The sequence below is a fragment of the Engystomops pustulosus genome, chromosome 9 (genome assembly GCF_040894005.1).
Source record: "Engystomops pustulosus chromosome 9, aEngPut4.maternal, whole genome shotgun sequence".
Taxonomy (NCBI): Eukaryota; Metazoa; Chordata; class Amphibia; order Anura; family Leptodactylidae; genus Engystomops; species Engystomops pustulosus.
The window spans coordinates 98,848,848-98,866,708 of record NC_092419.1 but is presented as its reverse complement, the minus strand read 5'-3'; the positions used below and the strand labels follow the sequence as shown (position 1 = coordinate 98,866,708).

Sequence of the window (17,861 nt, the reverse complement as noted above, 5' to 3'; positions counted from 1 at the left end):
AATTTTCATGTTATTGGATGGTTTCATTTACTGTTCTTTATTAACCGGTTCACGACCGCCCGCCGTGTATTCACGGCGGCGGTCGCGTCGCGCTGCATGGAGAGGGCTCACGGGCTGAGCCCTCTCCATAGCCGGTAAGTCTTTGTTGCATATTGCAGCAAAGGCTTACCGGTAACATCCGCGATCGGTGCTAGCACCGATCGCGGGTGTTTTCACAGCGTGGGCTGCCGGCAAAGCTGCCAGCAGCCTCAAACAGATAGCGGCGCATGGGCGCCGCCATCTTACCTGGGATCGCCGCTCCCCGTGACGTCATCGTCTCCATGGTAGCCTCGGGTCTTCAAAAAATGACACCACCCACAGCTCCGTACACCAAAGTATAAAAAAGTTATTAGCGCCAGAAGTTGGCAAAATAAAAAAAATTATTTTTGTACAGGAGGTTTTAATTTTTGTAAATGTATGAAAACATTATAAAACCTATACAAATTTGGTATCCCCTTAATCGTACCCACCCAAAGAATAAAGTAGACATGTCATTTGGGGCGCTCAGTGAAAGACGTAATATCCAAGCCCACAAGAAAATGGCGCAAATGCGTTTTTTTCACCATTTTCATTGCATTTGGAATTTTTTTTTCCCCGCTTCCGAGTACATGGCATGGAATATTTAATACCATCATTATGAAGTGCAATGTGTTACGCAGAAAACAAGCCGTCACACAGCTCTTTACGTGTAAAAATAAAAAAGTTATAGATTTTTGAAGGTGGGGAGTGAAAAATGGACATGAAAAAACAGGAAAGGGCCCGGTCCTTAACCGGTTAAGTAAAGGGTTGCAAATCTTTGAAAAGAAAGTTATAAGTCCTGCCCTCTATAACTGCTCCAACGTGGCCCCATTGGAAAGTTCCTGTCCTACAACTTTGGGGGATGTGTTGGTCTTATTAAGGAGATCAAGCAGGTTTTTAGAGATTTGCTGCTCCATGGGAAGAATATATGCAAATGAGCTCTGCCCTGGACGGATGAGAAGAAGCTAATACGAGGTCGTTTGCTACTTCTATACTCTGATCTTTGTCTTGGTTTTTACACTGGTTTCTTTTATGCATAGTTTGGGTCTGAACCCATCAATAAAAGCGAAGAATGATACAAGAGAACAATTATTTTGTGTAACAACAATAACTAAAGGCAGAACACATCACATTACATCTACATAAAGATAAGTTATGTACCGCCACCTGCTGGTCACCAAGGGAAGTTGCCAGAGTACTATATATTTTCTTTCATAGATCCATTAGATAAAAAGGGAAGGTGATAGAAAGTTGTTTTTAAATTTTTCCATAATTTTTAAGAGATAGGGGGCTCATTTACTAAGGGTTGCTCTACTCAGAGTGACTGATTGTGTGCCTTTTTCGAGGATTGCACAGCTTGGAGTGGTGTTAACTAGTGTGTTGACTTTCTGTGAACTCCAGCGGACGGGTAAGTAAATGAGCCCCATAGTGTCAATTGTTCATAAGACCTATGATCACTTTTTAATTGCAAGGTCTATAGTAACACGATGGCACTATATAAAGAAACATTGTTATTATTATAACATCACAACGCCCCGCTATGACACTATAGGCCCCTTTCAGTCATTGCAGTGCCGCATTGTAACATCACAACTCCCATCCGACACAACAATTCCCAACTGTGACATTGGAATTAGCCATCATGACATCACAAACCCTGACAATGACGCTTTGTGACATCACATTGCCCCACGGTGAAATTGCTAAGTCTAACTATAACGTGACAATGTTACACGCGTCCACTTTGAAGATGTGTACATTAGTAGATTATTCATTTATATAGAGTTTGGGGTTTTTACAGGTAGTCGGTTACGTCGGATTCGCTGGATTACAAACCAGGGTGCATCGGGGGAGTCTTTAATTAAAATATATCATTTTTTCTGTGCATTTTAAAATATTTTATTATAGTTTCAGTAATAGAGGTCAGAGTCTCAGCGGTGACAACTTCCACTACTAAATGCAGGGAGTGACCCCCATCAGTGGTACCAGAAAGAGCCGCCTAGCACATGGGTGACAAACTGTTGGGCAGAGAACCTTTTATGGGGTTGTATTATCGTAGGAAGGATGATCAGTGTGCCTTACATAAATAGATAAACTTCAGTGTGTGTACCTTTAACCACCAATATTGCACCATGTGGCCAATAATTGAGCACCAATACAGTGTCTGGTACTGTAAAACCATCATGTGGACAATATAATTGAGGGGTCCGGTTGAGGATACCTTGCTTGTGGAGTCTGTGGCCGGCTCTGTGTGATCCCAGGAATGCTCCGGGCTCTCCGTGTCGGTAGGTGCAGCATTCACTATAAGAAAGAACCGTCACATTATAATTGCAGGAATATCAAATGCAAAGGTTACAGTCTGCTATACTGATCTGCAGAATAGTTGTCAGGCAGCAGATTCAGCAACACAATGGCCCAGATTTATCAATAGTGATTTATCAAGGTACAGTTACCTCTGTCCGGATCTGGGACTGTATCACAGTATCAATCAATTCATACAAATCCACTCCATTATACGTGATAGTGGGTTACCTGCAGCAACAATACCCCTTCAATGGGGGATAAGCTGATATGACCACTCTTTTTGGCAGCTCACCTCTTACAATATCCAGTCCTTACAAAGAGGATAAGAATTAATAAATCAAATCCATATGCTGCATGAAAAACCTGCTACAGGGTGTAAGAAGCCAGAAAGGAAATCTAGTATCAAAATCCAGGGACACTTACTCATAGACCTCATATCCATGGCCTCCTTCCTTTTAAAATCAATTAAAATTATGCTCATGAATCCAAAGAACTCTAGGGGCTTTTAGCAGAGCCATTCCATGCTGCAGCTTCACTGGCTGTTACACAGTGTAAGGGGGGAGTGAAATGACATCAGGCAACAGGGGGGAGTGCTGAGAGAGCAGAGGGAGTGGGTAAGACCAACCTGTGAGCTTGCAACATGGAGGGGCCCTGGTAACACTCCTCAGAGTTCTTCAGACTCTTTAGCATTATTTGAAAAGTTGATTATAGAAGGAAGTCGGCCATGGGTAGCAAATATAAGAAGATACCATAGCCACGGTGCCAGGATCTATGGGTAAGTGTCCCTAGTTTAGCATGATAGATTTTGATAATAGTTTTCCTTTAAAGGTGTTTTGTGAGCTTTAACTATGAATGACCTAAAGTGATCAGTAGAGGCGCAACATCTGGGGGTTGCACCAAGTTTTCAGAGGATAGGGGACAACAAGCTTATCAGCGAATGTCTGACTTCTGGGACTCCCACCAATTATGAGAACCCCCAGCAATACGGAGAAAATGGAGGTCCCGTTCCCACTAATGGGTGGAGCAGCAGAATGAGTTTGTGTCCCACCGCTACATTCGATAGTACACAAGAGAATTGTGCCGCACACGTGACCTATCTTCTCTCGGCATACGGCGCCGTGCGCCATGTTCATCTATGGAGAGGGGCGGGGGTGAGCAGCACTACAGTACGACGGGCAACGGCGGTGTGAATTTCGTCTTAGTCTGAGTTGGCGCCACTATCAGTATTTATTACTGATGTGTGCCACAATTCTGCACCAAAAAATGGTGCCCACTTCCCGAGCAGTGCAGGGAGCGCCAAATTGATGAAGACCGGGCGCCAGTTTTGATTAATCTGTCGCACTCTGTACACTCCACGGGGAAACTGCAGTTTTGAAAAATGTGGGCCAATGTGTCAAATACTATATGCATATGAATATCCATGATCTATACTCTTGTATACAACATACCAGTACCATGTGCTGTGACCGGACTACCTGTGCAGCGCTTCACTACCTCCATACGCGCTTGCGATCCAGCTCTGAACCTGTGATTAAAAAAAATTACAAGGCTCTTCTATATCTTTAGCGTTATGGCAGAAGGTCAACCAATCACAACACGGCTACTAACGAAAACCAGATTGATACAAGAAAACGTGAGTAGTGAGTGATGCAGAGCAATCGGATCAGTAATGTCAATCGTCTGATTTATACCCAGCCGTTAACGCTGGCAGTCTCCCTGTCTGGCTCCAGGGCTCCGGGTATTGATAAATCCTCCCCTCCGACTCCTTCCAATAGGAATAATACGAATAATGCATTCCTGGTAAGACAGCATTAAGTCATGTTGTAATGTCATTGCTCTTGTTGATCCCTTTTCCTAAAGTGAATTTGGAAGCCAGTGGCGGCGGAGGCTGGATCCTCTCCAGGTAATTACTGGTAAAAGGTTGGGCGCTTTTCTGCCCTGTTATCCAAATGGCATGTGTGTAATCAGCGAAAGCCCCCGCCAGCTTTGAACTTGTTCTTTAAAGATTATATAGGCCTGATTAGATTGTTTAGGGGGCTTTATTTCTGCACAATCTGATTACTTACACCCTATGTGGGATTTCTAGAACCTTTTTCATTTCTTAATTGGACCTAAAGTCTTGTAAGGAAGGGCCTGCCAAGCCTCCTGCCCTAATTCTCATGCAGTTTAGTCATTTCCACTGCTACTGTTCACGGCGAACAGCTGGTTTATATGGTATGGCGCTATAAGGATTAGTGTTTTACATATACGTTTGCCCTGGGTTCTTTGTTTGCAGCGCCAAGGAAGATGGCATCGGAATTACACGGCCCACTGGGAACGCTAATGGCGGAAGTTAGTGCCCTATGGATCTATGATGAGTGTAGGGATTTCTAGGCAAAACAGTTTTTATATACAGGCAGTCCCTGGGTTATGTACATGATAGTTTCCCTAGGTTTGTTCTTAAGTTGAATTTGTATGTAAGTCCAAACTGTATATTTTATAATTGTAGTTCTAGACAAATTTTCTATTTTTGCTGTAATGGGACCAAGGATTATGAATAAAGCTTCATTACAGACACCTTACAGCTGATCATTGCAGCCTGGGAATATAGTAAAGCATCCAGAAAGCTTCACCAGAGGTCACAGTGGGCAGAGGGTTCCGTCTTTAACTATGGGTGGTCTGTAAGTCGGGTTTCCTCAAGTAGGGGGCCGCCTGTACTGTGCCCAATATTGCTATGAATAGCAATAGTGCTGGATTAATATTGCCATACAGTGCCTAATTGATACAATAATCCGATACAGAGCCCAATTAATACTATTTCCCAATAACGGTGGCGTTCAGTGCACAAGTAATATTACCATACCGCGCATCACTTACATCACAATTTCACAGGACTGGTCCCAAGAACATACATATCAGGGAGCGACTCAAAGTGCAATTTGCTTATTTACTTTGTACAGTCGCTGTATGTTACATATCTCCCAGGTCCTCGGTTTAGCGGCATATGATGGCTCCATGATCCCCATCCAGGTGACGAGCAGCGGGCAGGACAATTACACTCTGACTCCTAGGATGATTTTTCTCCCTCTAATGGAGACAACTACTCACTTAAGAGCTGCACAATCTGCCAGTTCTTAAGCGGAGCTGTGTCCGAAAAGTGCTTTGCTCAGCAACATTTCACAGGTGGCCAGACGCTGCTTTCTGAGCCACTTGTATACAATTAACTAGTTCACTGCTGGCCAGGGCTGGCCCACACTGACTAGCAGTGAATGGAAACATAAAAGTGAACATACATCAAACATTTACAGCATATTGTAGGACTGGGCCATACATGTCGGTATTGAGAACACCCCTTCAATGTGTCATGAAAACCTACCGATCATTTCCAATGTCCTGACCATGAGGTTGTAGCTTTTCAGGAGAACTGGTTCTGAGCCCCGGACTCTGTAAGAAAACATGTCAAAGGCTGAATAGTAACTTCTATAGCAGCCATAACAGTGCACAGGCCATAACAATAGGAGATGGGTCTGAGAAGTTGATGCCATGCTAGCCTCATCATCCATACTCCATGTCCAGTTACCTTCCGCTTGTTAAGTCTTAGCATTTCCTCCAGACACCTCTGAGCCTCCTCGGCCTCCGCTTCCGCTTTTAGCCTTAGAGTGGAAAGGTCCTTTTCTTGTTGTTGAAGTTTAGCCTATGGAGGAATATTGCAGGTTTTACAGGAAAGTTTGTCTGATTGTATTGAGGTCCGGCTGCTTAGAACCAACTGGTCATCAGAACAGGATCCCATGTGCCCCCAAATGCTCTGTATAAATAGTGGTCTGTATTCTCCTAGTCACCTGGATGGGTCGCTAGGATGACGCTCTTGTGTGTATAGGGGCGTAACTAAGTAAGGGTGGGCCCCAGAGCAGAATTCTGAATGGGGCCCCCCTTCCCCATTAAAAAATGTACATATTTGTATACTCACACATGTGAGTTACAATCAGTATATACACACCATATATACTTACAGAACATACACATCACATAAACACACATACATACAATACCATATACAGACCTACAGCATATACACACATAGACAAATACAGTATACATACATATACAGCATATTTACACCCAGTACCCTAGATGTCGGGGCCCCATAGCGGCTGCTACCCCTGTAGTTACGCCCGTGGGTATGTATATATAAGTGTCAAACCTTTATCTATAAGATGCCTATGTGGCACCTTCCATAAGAAGAAACAGTACTTAAACATCATAGGTAAGAGAATTGCTTATTTCCATAATAAGGGTGTTGCTGGGGTGTCTATAGGATATCGCTGGCATATACTCACTTTTATTTTGCTTGCTATGTCCATCCGTGTGACCATAGGAGAAGTTTCCTTATAATGTGATATTCCTCGCTTCCCCTTCTTATCTGTAGAGGTAACATTGTATCAATATGCAGAACCCAAAGAACATTCTTCATTTAGACTTATCCTGCACCTTCCTATGATCTATATATAAGATGTCCAGCTGTGATTGTACCCAGTGAATATATCCCCCTAGGCACAGAGCTGCAGTATATTACTCCTGAGTATACATATATATTATAGCGCTCTGCCCTGCACTGGTAATACCGCCACGGCTGCCACCAGCAGATGATAAACGCCTCGATTATTAACAATTTGCAGAATTTATTTACTATTATTCCACTTGAATAAATGGAAGATTAGAGCTTAATTTTTTTTAGCCTGCTGTAAGGCCGAAAGTCAATAATCAGCTTACAACCGCCCGGCAGCTTCAGCACAAATCATATTGTTACCCAGATGTGGGAGAAGCTGGAGATTACTCAAAAAAAAAAAAAAAAACGGGAGCGTGGGGCAACTTTACCCCTAATACAAGGAGCGGCTTTATGGTTAATAATAGGGATAAATGAAGCAAATCAATTAGCAGCTTTATGGGAGTCAATGCCCCTAATGCTGAATTATCTCTGACAATATTGATTTGGGGTCTTTTTCACACCTTTGGTGCCAGGAGCCGCTTTTGAGGGTCTCTACGAGGAAGGGAATAGCACCGCTCCTGTCCAATGGAGGTGTAAGGTATTGCAGTTTTGGGAGACAACTTCTTTGAAGAGACATAAATTCTTAGTGAATGAGAAGTCAGGTTATCTATAGAGGAATAGAAACCAGCTGGAGTGCAGAGATATGTGTTGCATCAGGTATAGTGCAGCCGCACCACAAAAGGGTCATGTGCGAGACATATGTGGTGTGTTCTTACATAGCTGACTTTTTAACAGTGAACAAAACCCCTCAAGGCGACTACTTTGAGACTTTTTCACACCAAAGAAATCCCACGAAAACCAATGATGGATAACCCCCCAGATCAACATTGTGTCAAGACCATCTAATGTGTATAGGGATGTCCCAATGTAATAGTCTGCCCAGTACACGGACACTCTTACCACTGTATGCAGGGGATGTAGTTCTCCGAGGTGATCCCGTTTTTCTCCTTGGTGGTGATAATGATGTTTCCCTCTGGAGTTTTGGACTCCTTACATCTGATTCTCTGTGTGGGCTGATGGATAGATAGATTGAAAGAAAGAAACATTCAAAAAGAACAGCATTAAATATGGGACTTATAACCAAATACAGTTAAATAATACCCACGCTGCCACAGGGAAGAGTAGGGATACCCCATATACATCAATGAAATTGGTCGGCTTTGAAGACCGTGTGTATGTGCGCCTGTTGGTGGTCTTGATAATTACTTGTTCCTGACGACTGCTTTCTTCCAATAGCGCCATTATTGGCACTACCCAGCAGCCACCAGATCCTAGCGCTAGAAGTACCCTGACTGGATCAGACTACGGCAGTGCACTTTGGGTGCAGATAGGTGCCTGAGCAATAGGGTGCTTGGTCACTGTAAAACCTTTCTGCCATAGCTTGTCCTGTGTTTGATCTCTGCTCGCGAATTCTGAACCTGCTGCATCGCTCCCGACCACTGTCTGATTACTGTATGGACTCATGTGTTGTCTTCCCTGACCTCCGCTTGTCCATGGACCATATGTGCACCTGCCGGTTTTAACCACCCCCTTCCCCCCGGTGTCTTTTTTACTTACAATAAATCTTTTTAAGGAGTTTTTCTATGTTGTCTACAAAGAGGTTAAGACTATCTAGGATTGAACCCCTAATAGACTGCACATGTGGACCCCCTAAACCAGTGGTGGCGAACCTATGGCACTGGTGCCAGAGGCGGCACTCAGAGCCCCCTCTGTCAGCACCCAGGCCTCCACCCCAGGATGAAGTTCACCAGACAGGACTCAAAGAATCTTGCTACAGAATCATCCTACAATGATAGTCGAATTTGCCCTCCTCCTTTCAACTCCGTTGGTGTCTTTAGGCGGCTGAACGATTGAAAGTTGTAAAAGAACAAGGAGAAATAAATGACAGCTTAAATTGCTGCGCTGGCACTTTGCAATAAATAAGTGGCTTTTGGTTGAAGTTTGGGCACTCAGGCTCTAAACGGTTCGCCATCACTGCCCTATACCAAATAATAGATCCAACTATACATTGTCTTAGTGGTACCCCCTGGTTATCACCCTTTAACCCTAGTATGGGGATCTTGTTTACTCCAAGAGGTAGCGATGTGGTAAACAAGGTCTCTATAGTAAGGTTAAAGGGTAATAACCAGGGGACCACTAGGGCAATGCATAGTTGGATCTATTCTTTGGCACAGGGGTCCACATGTGGGTTCAATCCTACATAGTCCTAACCTAACTTTGCAGACAACATAGAGAACCCGCTCTCCAAAAAGATTTATTGCAGAAATAAAGAAGACCCCGGGGGTCACAACCCCCTTATCTATGGGTGAGATAATCATTGCTATAGGCCCCCCTCTTCTGGGGACGCTATTGCCATCAGGTCACACAAGGAAAGGACTTATCCACACGCGGGGAGGCACAATATACGTAATTGCGGCCAGTAGCCGTAGGTGGACGGCCAGAGGCCATTAGTTTGTCATAAATCTTAGTGACAGATCCTGGTGCAATCATATTTATACAAAAGATCGAGGCAAAGGCAAAACAATTACTTTAAATTAATCTTCGCCATGGCACAGGTTAAATCACTCTAATCCTCATGAGGAAAGGAGATCAGAGGAGATTTGACTATGTACTTATATTATTCAAATAATCAATTTACGCTGCTGGCCCCCGCAACCATATGCTTCCAGCGCTGGAGCCGCAATAAGGGAAAATATTGTCAGGTTTTTTTTTATTCAGCAAAAAATAAATGACATAATCCGGCTACTTCCCAGCCCAAAAAATAGGACATTTTACATTTTTTTTCCTTAATAAAATTTTATTTTATGTTCACTGTGTAAATTATATACACATTTATAAGTGAATATATATGGATATAGATAAGTAAATGATTACTGGTATGGTTGATTAGACACTGGGTCCCTCAGAGGCCACTTCTGGGTAGTGTATGTCTTGGACATATAACCCCAGCACGTGTATATCTAATAGAGAAGTGGTCAATATGAGAGGCTACACTGACCATGCAGAATATGAATTCCCCTCTAGTACAAGTCCTCTGCATTGGGCATGTAAAACAGCCATAGGCCAGTAGCACACATCCAGCACAGCCTGGTGGGAACAGGGGGGGGGGGGATGAGACAGTGTAACAGCCTGTGAAGCTACAGCAGAAAAGGGGCTCTGGTAACACACCCCAGAGCCCTTCTGGTTCATTAGCATCATTTTAAAAGTTGATTTTAGAAGGAAGGAGGCCATGGATAACAAGTATAATAAGATTGTCACAGTCACGGTGCCTGGATCTATGAGTGAGTGTCCCTGGTTTATCATGATGGCAGATTTCCTTTAATTTAATTCAATTCGTCTGCTATATGCAGACATGCCTTGAATTGGATGTTATTAAAATAAATGAAACTGATTGTTCCCCTTATTTGTAGTCATCAACCAAGATACAGTTTATATACAGATATATTTGGACACTGACACAAAACGCAGTGACACACTGGAACGCAGGCCACCAGTAAGTAGCCCCATGTAATCTGCATGTAAACAATGTAAAACACAATGGAGGGAGATTTATAATAAGTGTCAGAGCAGAACTGTTCAAAACAATGAAAAATGCCAGCACAGTTCTGCAGGAACATTCTTTGGATAGATAAAACCAAGATCAGCCTCTACTGGAATGATGAAAAAAAATATGGCATTAACCTCTTAACGCATCATGATCTACATGTACGGCTGTCATCCAGATGGAGATTCATAACATGTACTTCATATACTGCAATACTGTAGTGATCAGGCCCCCTATGAGTGCACAGTGAAAGCCGTAAAAAACTGTGTTTTTTTCTTCCATCTTATCACATTTGGATTTTTTTTCCATCTTCCCAGTAACCAGGCTGGGATTCACTTCCTACATATGGTACTAGAATCAGTGCTTTCAATATGTGGTTTCAGGACCTTTGGAGGACCTTCAAAGGTCCTGAAATGTCTCTTGTGTACATGTGTATTGGTGCAGGAAAAGATGTACAAGAATATTATGGCGGGTGGTTTGGATCGCCATGGGTCCCCCAGAAGGCTTGGGCCCCCGGCCATCACCCAAATCACATATATTATAATCGACTACTGGTGGTAATGTACAGAACCAAAAATTATAAAAATGGCTGTGTCCAACTATTCATGGACCTAGCTGCAGTTGTCCGCCGGTGGTCACACTTGCGCATGGTCATTATCACAGAATGGGGAATTTAATATGGCCTACAGACTACATTCTGGAACTTCCTGCACATTTATTACTGCACTGCTTCCAAAATATAAATATATATATAGCACTGCCATGCAGCAAATTAATTACTTCTATACGCCACATTAATCTATTACTGAATAGAAGCCAACAGCTAGTTGGAAAGATCCCAGTCCTATCCTACAACACAGATTATAAATTCCCTCAGCGGTGGTTGTATCCAAGAACAGGTATCTTGTTTTTTGTTTCCAGTGTGGCAACAAAAAGGGGAAATCTTTACACAGGTACATCCAAATAACAACATTTATTTACATGGAGGAATAATTAAAATTAATAAAATCTCCACATTATAAAACCACTATAAATAAAAAAAAAAAAGTAGTGATTTTTGTACCAGATTTTTATACCTCTGCTTGCTGGAATTGATTTCTTGCTTCCAGTGGATACAGACTAATCCATGTTCATGTTATAGAAGTAAACAATGATGTGCAGCAAGCACTTTGAGGAATTCATACAGGAAGTAGAAAAAATTGTGTAAAATTTAATTATGCATAATGAATGTTTATTTTCTGAAACGGGGCAATGGCTTTCATCCTCTGGAGCTCTGCTACCGATTGTATAGTATAAATATTAATCATACATATATATTATATATATATATATATATAGATATATATGATTGATTAATACAAGTAAACACACACAAGTTACATTTGTTTGGGGAAAGGAAATATCTTCAATGAAGAACTGGAGAATAACAAGGAAAGACACAAACCTCAGCAGACTAAGGCTGGGCAAGAGCGCCCTCTAGTGAGGAAATAGTAAATGTCAGAAATCAATTAAAAAAATCTTCGACTCAGACTAGCGTTCAAACCACCATTAAAAAAAGTAAAGAACAGAGGTTTAACGCCTCAGTAAAAATTCCCATTGACATGAAAGTAAATTTACAGTTGCTGCTGTACTTTTTTCCACTTCAAAAAAATAACACATGCATAATGGATGTTATAGTTTTTATATTGAAGTCAATGGGAGACATATAGTTATTACATCACGTTTTTTAGATAGACAGAGATAGTTAATATACACTCACCGGCCACTTTATTAGGTACACCTGTCCAACTGCTCGTTAACACTTAATTTCTAATCAGCCAATCACATGGCGGCAACTCAGTGCATTTAGGCATGTAGACATGGTCAAGACAATCTCCTGCAGTTCAAACCGAGCATCAGTATGGGGAAGAAAGGTGATTTGATGCCTTTGAACGTGGCATGGTTGTTGGTGCCAGAAGGGCTGGTCTGAGTATTTCAGAAACTGCTGATCTACTGGGATTTTCACGCACAACCATCTCTAGGGTTTACAGAGAATGGTCCGAAAAAGAAAAAACATCCTGTGAGCGGCAGTTCTGTGGGCGGAAATGCCTTGTTGATGCCAGAGGTCATAGGAGAATGGGCAGACTGGTTCGAGCTGATAGAAAGGCAACAGTGACTCAAATCGCCAAGGTAGGCAGAAGAGCATCTCTGAATGCACAGTACGTCCAACTTTGAGGCAGATGGGCTACAGCAGCAGAAGACCACACCGGGTGCCACTCCTTTCAGCTAAGAACAGGAAACCGAGGCTACAATTTGCACAAGCTCATCGAAATTGGACAGTAGAAGATTGGAAAAACGTTGCCTGGTCTGATGAGTCTCGATTTCTGCTGCGACATTCGGATGGTAGGGTCAGAATTTGGCGTCAACAACATGAAAGCATGGATCCATCCTGCCTTGTATCAGCGGTTCAGGCTGGTGGTGGTGGTGTCATGGTGTGGGGAATATTTTCTTGGCACTCTTTGGGCCCCTTGGTACAACGCCACAGCCTACCTGAGTATTGTTGCTGACCATGTCCATCCCTTTATGAGCACAATGTACCCTGTAACATCTGATGGCTACTTTCAGCAGGATAATGCGCCATGTCATAAAGCTGGAATCATCTCAGACTGGTTTCTTGAACATGACAATGAGGTCACTGGACTCAAATGGCCTCCACAGTCACCAGATCTCAATCCAATAGAGCATCTTTGGGATGTGGTGGAACGGGAGATTCGCATCATGGATGTGCAGCCGACAAATCTGCGGCAACTGTGTGATGCCATCATGTCAGTATGAACCAAAATCTCTGAGGAGCTTCCAGCACCTTGTTGTATCTATGCCACGAAGAATTGAGGCAGTTCTGAAGGCAAAAGGGGGTCCAACCCGTTACTAGCATGGTGTACCTATAGTTTATATAGAGAAATAGACTATAGATGTCAGTGTGGGTTGTGTAAGGCAGGAACATCTGGGGGTGTTAGCATAAACTGTAGTTTAAAGTAATTCAGAACCGCCACCACTCTAAAAAAATGTGCATGAAAGGAAGGGGTCAAAATATGCTAAAGAGCAATGAGTAGGGAGAGACAGTGTAACATCCTGTGAAGCCCTACTGGAGTGAGTGGGAAGTGTTCCTGCACAGTGTAACATCCTGTGAAGCTGCTGTACAGAGAAGCTCTGATAACACTCCCAGGAGCCCTTCAAGCTCATTAGCATAATTTTAAAAGTTGATATGAGATGGAAGGAGGCTATGGATATCAAATATCAGAGGATTACCACAGTCACGGTGCCTGGATTTGTGAGTAAGTGTCCCTGGTTTATCATGCTTAATACTGTACGGATGGTAGATTTAATTTAAATCTATGGAAAATTAGAAATCACGGCACATGTGATCATAACCTAAAGCTCACCTTGTGCTGGCAGATCGATGGATAAAACTGCTTTTCTTTCTCTTTTCACTGTGATCTTTTGGATGGAGCTTTTTTGTTTGAGTTGTTTTCTCTCTGGGTTCTGGGAAGAAAAATACAATGTTAGTTGATTTAATTAGAAAGTTGCAATTATTAATCTAAAAGGAAAATGTTTTTATTCCTATCATGGGCTGTGCCTGACATGGCAACTCAGTGTCACTCACCAAATATAGAAAGTTTTTATGTGATACTCCCGGCCGGGCCAGGCCTACAGGCAATTTACTGCTCACCAAGCACAGTGCCATACATTGTATAGTGGTGGTGCTTGGTATTGCAGCTCAGTCCCATCTCCGTCAAGAATAGGACTGAGCTGCAACTTGGTTATGTGACATCATAGGCCTGGGTAGGGGTGCTAGTTGCCCAACCTCCTCTGATCTAATATCGGACAGAATAGGTTATTACAATCATAATCCCAATAAATCTCTATCATTCAGATTTGCTGAACTGCAAGATCTGTGACATGGGTTTAAAAACTTTTAGAAAGTGAACAAACAAGTCACAAAGATAACGATTGCCTTGTTCATCTTTCTCCATTCTGCGTCTGTAGTTTTTTGAGAGACCCAGTAGAGACCCTTGCACTGTACACACCGGTAAGTAGGACGGGCTCCTTACCCTCTGGAGACGTCCTTGTATTGACTTGGAGGTTTTTCTCTGCCACAATAGGGTATTTACCGGATACTTGCGTCACTTGTGAAGCAGGAGAAGGAGAGGAGACACTCATCTCCGAGTGTTGGCCAAGGCTTGGAGACCCAAGCCTGGTACACTCCAGCTCCACCCTCCTACCCAGGTCCTTTGCGGTGGCCCATAGGGTATGTAGATGCTCCTGGTGGCCCCTACACTGCAAGAAGACATCTGAGGTTTTGTGTGATGGTAAGGGATCATCATTTAGCCATTTTGAAGAGTTAACATCCTTGACCTGGATGTCTTCGACCTTGGCAGGAGCCAAGTCTTGTAGTCGGAGTGGACTGGATTGTTCCTTCTTTGATAAGTTCTCTGTCTTCTGTTTTTTAGAATTTCTGCTGTTATAAGGAGAATAAAGAATCACAATGTAAACAAGTAATTCAAAGAGAATCTATAAATGATATTGACCATGTGGATTAATATTCCAGGGCACCTAAGTGTGTGTCCTCACACTGCTGTGTTCTGTGCTCTCTGCAGAGAAGTGTAATCAGTGTGTTATTAGTAGCAGCAGAACTGTGATATATGGATTTTTATTCCAGGATAAGGAGCTGTGTCCTCACACTGCTGTGTACTTAGCAGCTTCAAAGCCCCTCCCCTCTGGGTGACTGCTTTAGTATTAAACCAGAAGCCTGATAAAGCTTTATCTCAGAGCAGAGCCTGGTGCACACAAACATAACCTTTTCACAGGCCTCAAACAACACCATCGGGTCCATTTGTCAATGTTGTGTGAGCGCGGACAGGAATGCGACCTGATCAATAGTTTGGAGCTAAGATAGTCGGCTCATACAGGGACCTCCGCAAACACGGAGAGAACATACACACTCTTTGCAGATGTTGACATGGGTGGGAATTGGACCCAGGACCCCACCGTGTTTTAGCCAGTAGTAAAGAGGGACATGTGCTATCTGTTGAAGCAACTACAAAATATATGTTTGTGTGCACAAGGAAGAGGGGCACTAGAGATGTTCAAAACAGAGAGCACAGCAGTGTTAGTGCTTATAGGATTGTATTTTGCATCATATAGAAAGAATTGTGCAGGGCTGTCCTCAATAGGTCATTGTAGAATTATACAGATTGCAGAATGTTATTATACTATAGATATGACTACGGTTCTGCATCTTACAGTGAGTTAATGTACCTTCCTCCTTCATCTTCTCTCAGCAAGTCCTCAGAAGTTGCATGAATCCATTCAGAGAGTTTGTTTCTGACATTTTCTGCCTCCTGCAAATCAAAGTTGCTTTTAGTGGTTAAGGTGTGTTAGTATGACATAGCAGGCCCTCTTCGTACTTACACAGGGCTGTATGTGGGGAGTCTTCCAGGACACGGTGGAGGTTACTCCTTTCCTTGGTGGGAAAGCTTCTTTCTGCTTCTTCAGGACATGATCTATCTTCTCCTTCCTCATCTGTACGACTTTCTTCATCATGGTCTGGTTCTCCCGCTCCGTCTTCTGCCTCTCCATAGCCTTCTTCTTCATGAAGTCCCTGATTTGCTCCGCACTGTAACTACTACGTCTTTTGCTGTCTTTGGATTGACCCTCATGATCGCTTCCAACATTCTCCTTTCCCAGAGATCTCTTTTCTGGGTTGTTGCAGGTAACAGGTTGCACAGGTTTTGGAGAAAAACTCTTTGGGCGCTTACATTTCCCTGCTTTGTCCTCATCTTTACTTGCAGGATTGGACCCTTGTTCTTCAGCGCTGATGTGTGATATCACCGGGGTCCTGTCTTGTCTCCCTTTCACTTTCACTTTGGTATTTTTCTGTGGCTTAAGACTGTTTGGTGAGGCAATCTTTTGGCATCGTCTGCAGCTTCCTACAAAACAGAGGGTGATAAAGGACGATAGATAGACCCAAAGAAAATGGCAGCACATCGAGTCAAAAAAAGATAATTTCCAGAGTGCCCTATATATCTATCGAGTCTATATAGAGTCCACAGAAGGGGCAGCACTCCAAAAATAAAGTGAAAAATTGGTGAAATTTATTCCATGGATGTATGCAACGTATTGGTGTTATGCTTCAAGAAGGTTTAGAACTGAAACGCTGCATCGAGCCACAGAATAAACGTGACCAATTTTTCACTTTATTTTTGGAAAGCTGCCTCTTCTCTGGACTTTGATACTAATGGTTCGGACCAGGAACCATATGCTTAGCAACCTCAAGTACTGTATCTTTTGGAACATAAGGCGCACCGGATCATAGGACGCATTACTAATAAGGGCCTGCTAAGACATTTAGGTTCATATATAAAACGCACCGGATTATAAGGCGCAGCGCATTAAATGAAACAAAACTCAGACCGTAAGTCAAACTTTATTTAACTCTTTCACAATAACTCAACTTATTCAGTTGTAACTGCAGTTCAAAACATTTACTTTTTCAGTTCACTCCTTCACTAATCCATCAAACCTGTGATCTTCAGTATTGGAGTTTAACAGTTGGGCGATATCGGCATCAAGCATGCTTGGATCCCCCTCATCATCTGAGTCGGGCTCGTTGCTGATGCTTAGCTCTTCCGTGATGATTCCAGCCTTCCTGAAAGCTCGGAGACTGGTACCTCCTCCCAGACATCCACGATCCACTTGCACATACGGGCATAACTCTCCCGGCGCTGGTGAACGTCTGGTCACCTTCTGCCATCCATTGCTCCCATGCAGATGGCAATTTAACTTTAAATGACCTGTTGACGCCAATATCTAGCAGCTGGAGCTCTTTGGTTAATCCACCCAGAATGACAGCAAGCTCCGAATTGTTTTTTTTCCCTTGGGCTTTGACAGTATCGGACAGGCGAGAACTACAGTAAAAAAGATGACTACTAGTTTCCCTACTACTGGTCCCTTTTTTCTCAACAGTACCTGTTATGGGAATGTCAAAAGTAAGGGGGACCTCATCCATGTTAGTGATGTGTTCTCGTTGGATATTCTTTTCGTTTATTTTGGCAATTGCTGGCAGACAGAAGTTCTGCTGCGGATGTGGAGATTCCGCCGTTTCATAAATCAAAGCACCATGAAGGATCTCCTCAAAAGTCCTTGATCTCCATGTCATGTGCTTACACTGTGGCGTTGAGTCGAATAGAAACAGCTGTACGATAACCCACTGTTCTATTTTGTCCTCCAAATGTTGCCATCTTCCTCGGAAACTCAGTTTGGTCTTCTCTATATGCGTAGGGCATCTTTTTGTTTCATCCACAGATTCGCACCACAGATTCATTAATGTTGAATTCTCTCGCAGCCGCCCTATTTTCATGTTCTACTGCATGACTTGTAGCGTTAGGATTA

General features: G+C 43.0%; 1 protein-coding gene across 1 annotated transcript in view; it reads right to left on the bottom strand.

Annotated features, from left to right (window-relative positions):
* Positions 1-17,861, bottom strand: part of CCDC187 (coiled-coil domain containing 187) — a 49,710-nt gene that overhangs the window by 11,345 nt on the left and 20,504 nt on the right. The window contains exons 10-19 of the mRNA XM_072124463.1: positions 15,882-16,399; positions 15,729-15,811; positions 14,522-14,928; positions 13,853-13,952; positions 7,787-7,899; positions 6,678-6,760; positions 5,921-6,034; positions 5,717-5,784; positions 3,810-3,886; positions 2,279-2,358 (exon numbers count right to left, since the gene is read on the bottom strand). Of these exons, the coding sequence (XP_071980564.1) occupies positions 2,279-2,358; positions 3,810-3,886; positions 5,717-5,784; positions 5,921-6,034; positions 6,678-6,760; positions 7,787-7,899; positions 13,853-13,952; positions 14,522-14,928; positions 15,729-15,811; positions 15,882-16,399 (1,643 nt within the window). The remainder of the gene's footprint in view (positions 1-2,278; positions 2,359-3,809; positions 3,887-5,716; positions 5,785-5,920; positions 6,035-6,677; positions 6,761-7,786; positions 7,900-13,852; positions 13,953-14,521; positions 14,929-15,728; positions 15,812-15,881; positions 16,400-17,861) is intronic.